The 14,139-nt window shown below is 42.3% G+C and overlaps 1 protein-coding gene across 5 annotated transcripts in view; it reads right to left on the bottom strand.

Moving 5' to 3' along the window:
• Window positions 1-14,139, bottom strand: part of trps1 (trichorhinophalangeal syndrome I) — a 115,037-nt gene that overhangs the window by 62,006 nt on the left and 38,892 nt on the right. For all 5 annotated transcript variants that reach the window (XM_085791503.1, XM_085791504.1, XM_085791500.1 and 2 more), the window contains one exon: window positions 374-1,084. In XM_085791503.1, coding sequence (XP_085647629.1) covers window positions 374-1,084 — 711 coding nt within the window. The remainder of the gene's footprint in view (window positions 1-373; window positions 1,085-14,139) is intronic.

Below are 14,139 nucleotides of genomic sequence, written 5' to 3'. Positions count from 1 at the left end.
TGCGGAAGCAGAAGGGAAGGGAGGGGGAGGGGGAGGGGGGGTGGAGTGTCAGGTCGCTAGAGGCAAAACGATCCAAGGACATGTCTGACATCTGGGAAGACGGGAAACTTTGAGATCAACAATCAACGAGTTGTGGTGGCATGATGCAACTGGGTCAATATGAGAAAAACTTTGTCAAAACATTTAATCTATGAGAAAATATGAACTAAAAAAAATGAATTAAGTTTGTATGTGTGATGGGGGTAATACTTTTCTTCATTTTAGTTCACAAGACACTGAAAATCCATGCTGTCATGTTTACAATGATCGTGTCCACTAAGCAGCAGTGTTTTATGAATTAACTCAAATGCATTAATGTGAGAGCTGGTTTTACCCAGAGGTGTGTGCTGGGGGGCCATGTTGTGGAGGGCCAGGATGTGCGTGTCGAGGGCAGCATCCTGCCGTGTGCGGTTGTGCAGACCCAGGTGATACTTCCTAAAGTGCTTCACCAGGTCAGCGGGGTCGTTGCCATAGTAACCGTAGCCGCACACGTTGCACTTGAAGTCCTGGAGTTTAGGAGAGGGGCTGGAGGAGAGCGGAGGGGTGTCGGTTGTCGACTCCTCCCCTCCTTCCTGTCTGGGGAGGAGGTGGGAAGGAGAGAGGAGAGAGGGAGTGAGGTGATCTGCCTCCCCCCTGTCTGGGTTGCCCCTCTCTGCCTCCTCGACCCCCTTCTCCCCATCCTCAGGCTCCGACTGGCTCTCGGGTCTGTCCGTCAACGGCGCTCCTCCTTGTTTTGACCTCCCGCCTCCTCTCCTCCCCCCTCTCTCCTCATTATTACTGTAGCGCTCACCCACTGATGAGGGAGAGACAGACGAGGAGACACACTCGCTCTCTCCCTCCTCCTCCTCCTGCTCTTCATCTCCCCTCACTCGGTCAGAGGACTCCGGTTCAGACGGCCGGTTTATTCGCTCGGCCTCTGCTCCTACTCTCCCCTCTTCCTCTCCCTCCTCCTCTTCATCTCCTCCTGCCGGCCTCCTCCCCTCTTCTTCCTCCTCCTCCTCACCTCCCACACTCCTGATAGGGGGATTCTTCTTCCTCACCATCTCTGAAAAAGAAAAAGTTTTTTGTTTTTTAAATTTCATTGTTCATTCACATGTTTTTATTTTGTGAGGCATGTAGATAATGTTGTGTATGAGGATGAGCAGAGTTACTGTGATCTCTTAACATCAAGACATTAAGAGATACAAGGTGTCTGCACAACAAAATACAGTACAGTGGGTTACATACACGCACATGCATGCTCACAAACACAACTTTCTTACAATGATGAATGTGTACAGAACAGCTTTGATTCAATTTACAAACTTCTTTGAAGACCGAAATCTGTGACGATCTTAGACCACAAACCTCGTCAAAGAAAAACAGCCTCAACAAATCAGAAACATCTCAGCTGTGAGAGAATCTTTTTCGGGGTGTGTGTTGGGATGTTAGTTGCGTCCCTAAGTGCGATCTTTTGCCTTTTTTTTTTTTCAGAAACCAGGGAGTGAATCTTTTTATCGTTATGGAAACCATCCGTGAGAATCTTCAGCACATGACCACATCAAAACGCAAACCATATCAGAGAGACTGAGAGGGGTGGTAGACAAGAGGGTGAGGCGCAGAGAGAAATGGGGGAGACAGGGGGAGGAGAGAGAGAGAGAGTCAGGGAGAGTGGCCAACACTCAACCACATCAAACCACACACCCCATATCAGAAAGATGGATGAGGGAGGCGGCAGACTGCAATTCATCCCCTCCAGCACTTCAAATTTCTCTTTCTCTTTTGCATCTCTTCCTGCGAGCTTTTCATTTATTTTCTGTCCCCCCCCCCCCAAAAAAATCTCCTTTTCTCATCTCTCGCTGCCTCTTGTGCTCCGTCTGCGTCACCTCCTGTCCTTGGTTTCCTCTCTCTTCTTTATTCTCTTTTTTGTCTGCTTTTCTTTCTCATTTCATATCCCATTTTACTTTGACACCCCCTACCCCACCCCCCGCACACACACACACACACATGTCCTTTCTCTCTCTCTCTCTCTCTCTCTCTCTCTCTCTCTCTCTCTCTCTCTCTCTCACACACAACCTTTCATCCCTTCTCTTGTCTTTCTCACCACCACGCTCATGTATATTCAGTGCAAAATACGTCTATCAAACAAAAAGGCACTTATCAGGGCATTTTCTTTGCATTTCAGTCATTTTTTATTCTGCTGCCCTTTTTCACATGCAAGAATAATTGCTGTAATAATTCAAGTAATTCCATCATTAAAATTTTTCTTTCTGTTCCTGCCCTCTCACTCCGTCTGTCGTTCCCCTTGTCCCACCATCCCTCTCTTCCCTCCCTTATAATCACTATACAGAGCCATCAAATAACCAACCATGTGTTTTATGTTAAGCCATAATCTTTCTTTTGTTTGAAAAGAGAACAATTGTGGTTGTTCTGTTCACAACAGTCATGACGGAGAGATACTGCGTGCGTTTTTGCAAGCATGTGTGTGTATCTGTGTGTGTGTGTGTGTGTGAGTGCGCGCGCGTGCCAGCGTGTGTTTATTTGTGGTCGTTCAGTTCATATTCGGTCGTAAACACAGTCAACCCATTGACCCAATGCGCGAGTGTGTGTGTGGGTCTTCGGTCATAAACACAGTCGAACCCAAAAGACGCCTGATAGACGCCAAATTCTGATCACATTTAGATCAATGCAATATGAGGGAGAAGACGTGTGTGTGTGTGTGTGTGTGTGTGTGTGTGTGTGTGTGTGTGTGTGTGTGTGCGTTTGAGTAATGCATGTTTGGTGATGCATGTGTGTGACCCACTGATTAAGTCTGTTAGTCTGAGAGACACATTTGTCATACCATCAAGTATACTATATAGAAGAACAGTATACAGGTATCGTAATGCACTACAAGGATGATTGCTATTGACAGATGGCAACAGAAAACTGCACATAGTTAAACCATTAGACAGTCAACACACACACAAACAAACACACACACTGAGGAAAAAGAAGTAAAAGGGAACGTAGTTGAAAACAGAAAGTCAAATGAGCATAAACAAACACACGTAGATACACATAAACAGATTAAAAAGGACCATATTTTAACAACCCTTTAATGTAATCTAGAGGATTAGGAAGAAAAGAGAAAATAAAAACACACGCACAGAGAAAAGGAGAAGAAAAAGACAGAGAAACCTGCTTTTTTGTTGAATCCAATTTTCTCTCTATGGCCTTTCTAGTATTTTACCATTTTTTCTCTCCCTCTCTCTCTCTCTACCATACAACTATTAAAATAAAGCAATTTATGTCTGCGAGGGCCCACGCCTAGACCAGCCCTGGCACTCACTGTGTGTGTCTGCATGCATGTATGTGTGTGTGCGTGTGTGAGAGAGAGAGAGAGGGAAAGTGAGAGAGTGCAGGGAGCAGAGGAAAATCTCATCTGATGTTCACCACACCCAGTCAGAATTCATCATTCACTTGCACACATATATACGCACGCACGCACACAGACAGACAGACACACACACACACACACAGTGGAAAACTACAGATCGTTGTGGTAAAGCAATGAAGCTGAAATCCCAACCGAAGAAGCACTGACTGACCTAACTGTGTTTCCATCTGCCCTGTTTGATTTCAGCAGTGACTGTTAAAGTTCATCAGTGATGATATCACGATTACAAATGACTCGGCCGAATTATGAAATCAATAGAGTGGGAATTATAAATAGCAACATTATAATTGATTATTCATTTGTAATAACATCACTTGTTCATCTGCAAACTTTAAGTGCTTCAGGATGTGGGCAAAAGAGAGGTGTGTGTTAAAGGGGTGTAGAGTGTGTGTCTTGTTTCTCAGCATATGCATCTGTGTGTGTGTGTGTGTGTCTCAATGTCGCAGCACAGCCTTTGTCTGCTTCAGGCTGTATACACAGACTGGAACCATTACTATCAGCTACAATTAGGTCCAACCCACCACAACATACCGCATAACAACTACTGCTACTAGCTACAATTAGCCCATATACACCACAATGGCCTCAATACCACAGTGAGGATAAATGCAACAGTTAATCATTACCATCAACTACAATTAGCCCCAATACCAGTGAAGCGTTTATCTGAAATTGTCAATTATCACCCAAAGACAAGTGCAGAAAGATGGACAGAGAGAGGGATGGTGAGCTCCTGACTGTAGTATATGGCAGATAACTTGGAGGCAGGAAAATGTACAGGAGACTTTTCATTTTACTACTTGTTTATGTAACTATATGAATTTTACAACAGCTGCACTGCAAATCAAGCCTAGAAATATTTCTGCCTCTTCATAAAACCAGCCAGTTCTTTTACGAGCAGCAACTGAACAGGGTGCAAATAATATTCACTTTTACATCAGTTAGTCACGCATTATATTTGATTGGTCAGTCAAACATCATTAAGTCTATAAGATCGGGGAAAAAAAGTTAAAAAAAAAAAAATCTTAATGTACAGAATTCAGATTAGCATCTATACTTTGATTTGTCTGAAAAAGTAGAACATTGAAATCATATATTAAAAGTAAACAAAGTTTTCCCCTTGTTTAACTGTTTATTAAATGTTTTAGTTAATTTCATTATTCTGTTGTAGTGACAACATAAACTAAGTTGTCACTACACCATTAACAGTGTCGTTTGGTGTTAATCCTGTTGTTAGTCTTGCTTTTATGAGGTTGTTTTTATTATGTTATATGAAAGTCATTTAACTCAGCCACACACACACACACAGGATCATCGTGGGACAACAGCAAACACTGAAATTGATGCTAGTTAAAAAGAATCACTGGAAGTCTTTTTCTTTCGCAGAACAAAGTCAGAATTCATCAATGGTGAAAAATAAATTACTCGTACATCTCAGCTATTTCACCCACTGTATTATTACTCAGTCAGTGTGATGGATGGGTTTGATACCAATACCAAAACACATCCACATATTTGTGTCCCCCCTCCAGATATCCCTGCTCTTCCCCTCCCCGTGGGACAGCTGTAGCTGGCATCACAATCTTTCATAAACAAAGGATTAATGCGCAACATATGAAGAAATAATGCTAACGGCAAGGTCTTGTTACACACACTAACTTTTCTCTTTCCAGATCTGCGCCAGTGTCTCTCCATATTATCCTCTCAGTCTTTGTCCCTACGTTTCTGCACCTCATCATCATCTCCTTATACTTTTTTTTATTATTATTTTACAGCCATCTCTGTATGGTTTTTAAGTTTTTTGAAAAGAGTTTGAGAGGATTTATGGTGAGGGTACACTGAGGAGGTATGGTTGAGAGAGGATGAAAGAGAAGCAAGAAGGAAGGTAAGGACTCTTGATTAACATTTTTAAAAAAAAACTACTGACTGGGAGGGGGGGTGGGAGGAAGGAGGACAGGAACTTTGGAGGGGAGGAGAGGTTTTAGACAGGAAAGAGAATATATTTTCTTCATTTAAAAAAAGAAGAAGAAAGATTGTCTGGGGAAATGGATAGACAGAAAAAGGAGCAAAGGGAAGGAGAGAAAAAAGACAGAAGGAAAAGAGGAGATAAGCTCCACATACTAATAAGCAACGCCACCACACACACACACCACCACCACCACCAATTGCCCAACCCCATAAAAACAAAGATGACTTATATATGATCTACTTTCAATCTTCCCTAAATGAAATGGAATGGAAAAATGAAAGAAAAAGAAAAAAAAAAAACGGTGTTTATTCGCATTAACTGAATCTAGCAGGGAGGGGGCATTTCATAGACAGCCTCTTCTCATCCTTCAAAGTTAGTGCGCAGCAACAGAAAGAATATCTTCCCACTATTTAAATCTTTTCAACAGATTCTAGTGCATTTTGGGTCTACTTTGTCCAACACTGGAGACTGGAGTAGTGCGTCAGGTCAGGCGTCCAGCTGGTAGCCCATCAAAAAACCCTGCAGCATAATAGATGGTGGAACCGATTCTACAGCCCACACTGAAGCTCCTGTGTTATTTTTGATTCGTATAATAAGACATTTCTTTCCCAGACGATGCGTTCTGAATTTCTTCTCAGGTGAACAGGAAGTTGAAGAAAGAAAGCCACAGACACTGAGTGAGAATGTGGGGTGAGCTCTCCCGAGCAAATGGCACTGTGAATAAATTAGAGGGATTCACTGCAAGTAGAAAATGCTTTAATTAGCCCAATTATTGTGAGAGCAAACTGAGTGTAACATATTCAAACATTCCTCATTACATTCCTCCTAATGAACAGGTTGGATGTACGAGCAGACGGCGTGAATTTTAACTTCCTCAATTACAAATTGTCCATCGCAGTAAAGTACGGTGGCCCTGAGGCCTCAATACACTGCAACTTGAGAAAACATCATCAATTAATAACTGCAACACAACAGAAATGTTTCTGAGGGACATTAAAAAGTGATGAACCCAGCTCGGGCTCGTTGTTCAGTGCCCAAATGCAACTTTTATTTAACTTAAATCGAGGTATAAGAGGTGTATCCGAACAGGTTTACCACATTTATTTATTTTTTTATTTTTTTGAGTATTTGTGTGTCTTCAGAAGCTGCAGTGCTTTGGGCCACTTTACCAAAGCCTCATCTCCATAACTCTGGTCCAGCCAACTGTACAAAACTCAAGAAGTAACGAGAAAATGCAGACAATGTCCAAATCCAAACAGGGTTATGGATCAATCAACTAAGCATTCTGGTTCAATATTTTGGGACTCTTTCATCTGATTTTCCAATAATTCAATCATTTCTGAGTGAATAGTTTGTCTGTTCAGCCATGGTTTGACCATTCTCGAATATCATTTCTTTACTCCAAATAAATATCACTGAAGCAGCGGCCAGAAACCTGACAACACACCACTTCCTGTCTGTAAAAAGGAGTTTCCCTGGAAGAGCCTGGCAAACACCAGCTCTTGTTGTTGCAAAGGTTCAAGCTTTCATGGTTGTTGTGTCGCTCAGCAGTGATTTATTTATATGAAAATGTCACAGATTGTTACTTCTGGGGAGGCCAGCGATGCACAAAATGGCAGTCACGCTGAAACGGCTTGTAGCTTTAGGTTACGTGTCAGTGAACGAAAGCAGCTGAAGAAAATATTAATGAGAGCACGCACACACACACATACACACACACACACACACACACACACACATGACCCTTTTGGTACCCGGACAGACAGAACGGATCAGTCCGTGGAACCGAGCCTGTTTGGGGCGGTGGGAGAAGATTTGTAATCGGCCGTGAGCGTGCACGCTGCTGTGTGGAGCTTGGTTTAAAATGCTGGCCGGAAGATGTGTCGGGCCTCTTCCAGAAACAAGGAGACGAGGGAGGGATTCTGTGCTTTTTTTGGGGAGGGGGGGCAAGAAACAGCTTGGAATTGATTTTGCAGAGGCAGGAGTCTAATTGGAGTTTGGGTCGAGAGAGAAACAGAAGGAGGGAGAGAGAGGACGACAACATAAAATCACTCCAAGACCGAGTCCACCTGCCATTTTAAGACTAAAAGCTTTCAGTTGCCTGCAAGGCCCCTAATCAATGCCAGAAGTCTTACACAATTACACACACAAACTCACACACTCCTCATCTGCTGTGTAGCGGGGGCCCAATTCATTCCTGCCACTGCTCAAGCAAATCACACACACATATAGACTCACATGCAGACACACTCTCCCAGAGTGTAGGACTCATTTGTAATGGGGTACCAGCATGCAAAATATGTCATCTTAAATGTCAAACTTAATCAGAGGTTCATGTTTCAATACCTCTCTCTCATTATGAGCCACCCTCCCTCCGTTTCTACTCCTTCTCTCGCTGCTTACCACTCTCCATACTGACCTTACACACACACACACACCAAACCTATGTTCTGAACACACTTTATCTATCTGTCCATCTTCCATCCCACCCACTCCCTCCATCCTCTCTGTTGCCGTCTTCTTCTTAGTCTCTACTCATTCCTCTCCTGCTCTTACCTCTGGCCTATCCTCACATGAACTTTGGTGTGTGTGTGTGTGTGCGTGTGTAAAAGTATGTGACAAAAAGAGATAGACATATATTCATGAATCATAGCAAAGAGGCGTTTTAAAAGTGTGAGTGAGTGTCGCCCTGTGTTTCTGTGTGTGTGTCACTCACTGTATATAAAAGTAAATGCAGAAGCTGTTATTTTCTGTCTTTTCAGGTTCTTCCAAGAGACAGCTTTCAAATGGTGCATCACACCATGTTCCATCAAATTTACTCACTTTCTGCGAGATGTCACTTTACCAGACGTTTTCCTGAATATTTCAAACTGCAGATGTATGGGGCTTTACAGTTTCCAACAATAAGCTGTAAAGCCTGATCAAAATCCACATCACCGTCAGTAGCTCTTATTGACTTTGATGAACATGGGAACAGAAACACTTAACTTACTTGAACGTATGTCGCTGGCAGTTTACTGCTAATTAAAGCACAAGCTGTAACGGCACATACAGTACGCAGTAGCGTTAAATGAATCTGACAAGTACTCAAATGAGCTGTCACTCTGCAAATTATTCTTTTATATCAGTGTTGTTGCACCTAATTTTTGGCAGGTAGGAGTGTTTTCATTTGATAGAGAGAAAAAAGAAAACTGTACTGTAGACAAAATGTTCCACAAAGTGCTCACAACAACAACAACAAAAACACACACACAGCCTCCGACACCAGATAGCTGCATCCAGCTCAGAACACCCCCGCCCTCCTCAACCTCCCAAACTTTATTAAAAGTCTATTAGGGGAGTCTGACCTTGAATAACTACATTGGATTACTGCACCACACAGGGTTTGGGAAGCACTATACTCTGCGTGTGGCTTTGTGTATGTGTGTGTAATTCTCTGCGGGAGGGGGGGGGGGGGCTATTTACCCCTTAAGGGAGTCAAAGCAGAACTCTGGTTAACACCACATGCAGACAAACACACATAAGTGGGAGCTGTCCAGTATAACCATGGTCTCCTGGCTATTGAACAGTCTGGGGCCTCTGTTCAAATGCGCCCACGAAAACTACTGAGATTAGGAGAAGAGCATTTCTCGAGGCACTGGCTGCGTGAGAGTCTCTGAACAGGTCTGCGAGACGAAACAGCTGAATTTCAGCTTTCAAGCTCAATTAAGTCTATAACTCTACAACTCACACAAAAGACACCCCAACAGAAAAAAAAGTTACAAGTGACAGAAAAGCCACTTTTCCAACTGTGACTTCGGCAGCATGAAACAAACTAGCTGTTTTCATCTGCAAAAGGCACATTTGAAAGCGCTAAGCTCACACTCTGGGACCCACGGTCTATAAAACTTTATTTTGAAGTGAGTGTGTCAAGGCCCACAGGTGGGTCAGAGGAGTGTAAAAACAGATTACTCTGTTTCTCTGAAGGAACGGATTTGATCTTATTAGGCTGTCCAAGCATTCCTAGTCAAATCACAGGAGGTTAGCAGGTTGAAACAAGGTACATTTTGTTAGATTAGGCTACACAATGGGCTGTCTGTGTGTATTTTTGACTATTACAATGAAATAGCTGCCAAGAGGTTGCTAGTTCTGTTCCCAATGGGACTATAAATGATGCTGAAATAAATCAGTATTACTACACCCCCGCACACACACACACACACAAATCTGGGCTTCTTGTTCAAATACTGGCATACACATCTGTATCCAAATATCACACAGACACACACCAAAGTTATTTCCTTAAATACATACAAAATTATGTAAACATGCAGGTGTGTGCGTGCGTGCGTGTGTGTGGATATCTGGGTCTTCTCAGCAGTCTGTGATGTTTTAGTGAAATAGTGGAGCAGAAGACACACACAGGCACAGACTATATATCTCTTCTGCTATTTCAATAATCTGTGACCTGAGAGTTTATAAGACTCAATAGTCTGGCCTCTGGAATGGCTGTCTGGATTTTAACTTGATACACACACATACACACTTAAATACAGACACAACTCCCCCAGCTATGGTCCTTAGAGCATTCTCTGTCTGTGTGTGAATGTGTGTGTGTGGAGCATACCATGTGTGTGTGGTCACGTCTGAGAAAGCTCCTTTAAAAATGGATCTCTCTTCTCTCTCTCTCTCTTCTCTCTCACTTACCATCGCTGATGATGTCACTTCAACTAGTTTTTAGCACTGAGCAAATTGTGGTCAACAGCTATCTGTTGTGTCTATGTGTGTGTTTGCGTGTGTGTGCGGGGGGTGAGGGGATAAAAAGGTGTCTATAACCTTGGGGATAAATCATACGACTGTCATAAGGGAGTACAGTTTCACACATGCACGAGTGCCGAAAAGACACAAAAAGACAGACAGTGTGTGTAATTACTTATTGTTAAAGTGGCTGCCAGGAGACAGAAAAGATCCTTATGCATCAAAAAACATATGTTGTAATAAAAATTAATCTAAGTTTATAAGAGAGGGGGGGAAAAAATATCAAAAAAAAAAAAAACAGAGCCTCCAGAGCAACCAACACACACAAACATTAACACAATAAGGATTGATCAACTGAACAATTAAATCATGGTGATTTCTAAATTATCAGAATAAACGCTTAAAAAAAAACACACACACACACACACACACACACACTGTAATATGACCATATAAAAAGATTAGTTACATCATTTGCATCTAATCAATTATATTAGTTAAAAAATGATTTAACTTCATTAAATTCATTCATCTAACTCATTTAGTTTTTTCCACCACACACACACACACACACACACACACTTGCTGCATTAGAACAAAGTGGATAAACAATAGTTTTTTCTGATGAAACAGGTTGAAATGGGATTTTTCAAACTAAAAGGAGCTTTGAAGAATTTAATCATGGCCTTAAAGGTGCTGTAGGTGATTCTGATCCCGTACGCTTTTTGTCAAATTCAGTTAATAACTCTTGATTGGTCTGCTTGCTGTCAATCCTGTGCCCGTGCTGAATACGCCACAGCCCTGTCTCTCTAAAGAAGGAAAACATAAGTGGCCCGGACTGAGATATACAACACAAGGGGGCGCTGGTGCTCATGAGGAGTGAAAGAAGACGACGAGGGGCAGTGGGAGCAGGAGACGGTAAATCTGGCACATGCTAACATATAGTGAAGGAACATTTACCAGCAACGTAATGATGATATATATGCTTGTGGTATTGCCAAGAAGGAAATATGGTCGAGGAGAAGCTCAGAAGAGTAAAAATTGGAAAAGAAGTGCTCAAATTCTGTTGTCATCTACGACTATGCACATTTGGACTGGGGAATAGAATAGAATAATCTATCGCTGGGTCGCAGAGCTAGCTGGTCTGGAAAAACTTCCAAAAATTCATAAATATCAAGCGGATGCAGAGGTTGTTCTGCTTCTGCTCAACAGGTGGGTAACATTAGTTTTGCTATGATTCACAGAGCCAATAGGTCGCTATTGTTTTGTCCTGTTTGCTAATGTTTGTGAAAGCTAACCCCAGCTGGTAAGTTAGTAACCATGTGCATGTCGTTTGTTGGATAATGTTTTCGGGTTTGTTTGGCCTCAGCCATCCAGCTTCACACTGTATAATAGGCTCTGGATTATGCCTTTTTGTCCTTGCCTTGGTTTTGCGGATCCATGAATTTAGGGGGCGGTGCTTCTGGAAAAGCATGGTGGAGAAAGCTAAATCCACTGACACAGATACGTGCTACAAGAGCACCTTATGAAAAACACATCAAAAACACTGTGTGGTAAATACTTCAAGGGCATCTTCCAAATCCTAGAAATACTGTAGTGCAGAGGTGTTTATTCTGAAAAAGATTTTCTGAAGAGGAAAAAGTACTGAAGAGATAAAGAAGAAGACACAAAATCTGTATCGACTACACAACTGCTCAAAACGATCAACAATGAGTGTTTTATGATTATATTGTATATTTATTGTACTTTGGTCTACTAACAAGCCCTAGACTCCTATGCTTGCAGAATGATGGAGTGTATCATGGAATATTATTTGAGTATGAAACTAATTAAGTTGAGGGCACACACACACACACACACACACGCACGCACGCACGCACGCACGCACGCACGCACACACACACACACGCACACACACACACACGCACACACTAACAGTCAGAAACAGAGGACACAAATACAGGAAGATGCACCTAAAGCTATATCTTGAGCTTGTGGGTTTTCCAACCTTCAATTGTTACTGTGTACAATTTATATACAGCTCAGCCAAGGGAAGTGACTTATTTGGAGTTTGTTAGGATTTCATTATTTTGGAGGTAAGGCTGTGTCCCTTTATCCTGCCACGCTGCTGTCTAAGTAATAGGTCCCCTGTCCTGGTCTTTGTCATGCACATGTCACATAATCACATGGTTAGTGGCCACAAAATCAGGTGTCTCCACCCGCGACCCAGCGTAATAACATTTAATGATCAGGTTTCCTTTACACACACACACACACACACACACACACACACACACACACACACTTACTTCTGTCTTCTTGACAAGGCTTCTGAGAAATATGGATGCTGCAGATAATGATCGCATTGCAAGAATTTATGTAAACAGACTTTCTTAAGTTTGCTGAGGAGTGGCAGATGCCTCACAGCGACGACTGAGCGAAACAGAGAAGATGAGAGCGTGAGAGATGGTGATGTGGAAACAGACAGACTTCACACTTGACGAAGAAAGACAGCACCACATGAAAAAAGACGATCACACCTGAACACTGTACCCTCGGCTCTCTCACTCCTTTTTCATTTTTATTCGCTCCACAGTACCATTTCTCCTACCAGTGTGAAAGCGTGGGAGGAGGTAGCAATGTGCGTCTGTGTGTGTGTGTGCATGCACATTTGTTTGTGTAGTTGTGTAGTGGAGACCCGACAACTTCCTCTTAACTTCCTGTGATCAGAGCCCAGGGGTTGCTGGGGGACAACCAGGAAATTACACACACACACGTGCACACTCACACACGTGCGTGCACACACACACACACACACACACACACACACACACACACAAAGGACTCAACAGTAAATAAAGGTGTTCTAAAGTAAACCAGTAGTAACACCCTCAAGTGAAATAGTGTTTATCAAAATGATGACATTTCCCTTGGAAAGATATTAAATTGCCTGTATTACAACACACTCAAGTAGGCAATAATAGAGAACGCACACACAACCACGTAACTAAGAACAAAAAAGAGGAAGGAGGGGCAGCTCTGCCCAGTATTTCACAATAAAAGCTGAGATTCAATCACTTCCTTTCACTGTGTGAATAAAGTGAATGTGTTTGACTCGTGTGTATGCAGATGTGTGTTAGTGTAAATGAAGACTTGAGTTTAATAGAGAAGGACAAAGACAGCACATGAGTGTAATCTTTCTTCATGTTCAGCACTAACTCATGTTTTCTCACACACTTATTTATGGGAGCAGATGTGCTCAGCCACACACACACACACACATATGCATGTGAAGGACACTGAGACAGTTTAGAAAGCCTTGGGGCTCAGTCTGAGCTTTCATTTCCTCTATCCTGCATAACAACAGACAGATACACATGCACACAGATACACTCAGAGAGCGGATGGGTATGAGACTTTGGCCTGCCCAGAGGGGCTACAAAGGTAGACAACTCGCTCCAAGAGAAGTACAGAGCCCCATTCGGCATTACAACAAACAAGAGCCTTTACAACAAGACAGACTGAGCACTAATCATTTTGCCTTTGGATGAAAACTAACGAGAAATATTACAGCATAACAAACTAGGATGTATTTTACAATCGTGACAATTATTGCTAAAACAGCAATCCCAGTAAAGGAATGATAATCACACATTAGAGAACAACTAAATGCAGCTGGTGAGGAGGTTCCTTGCAAATCACTGCAGATCCATCTTACAGCTTTTGGGCTAAAAAGGCAATACCTGGAGATTTAACTTTCTACGAGTTATAAAGTTACAGAGCCAGTCTGGATAGTCAGGCAAAGTATGGGGGCATCTAAAGTACTTTATTAAGTGTCAAGTTTTTGTTTTAACTTCAGGCTATCATTCGTTCTACAAGAGCAGGTGTAACATTTTTCACAAGGTTGATACCTCAAGAAATACTAAGGGATACATCTCTGTCTTTCACTTAAAAGTGATAAAAGCTCTTTTCCTAA

The sequence above is a fragment of the Trachurus japonicus genome, chromosome 11, assembly GCF_045865225.1.
Source record: "Trachurus japonicus isolate A0001 chromosome 11, Traja_1.0".
Classification (NCBI taxonomy): Eukaryota; Metazoa; Chordata; class Actinopteri; order Carangiformes; family Carangidae; genus Trachurus; species Trachurus japonicus.
This window is presented reverse-complemented; position numbering and strand designations above follow the sequence as displayed.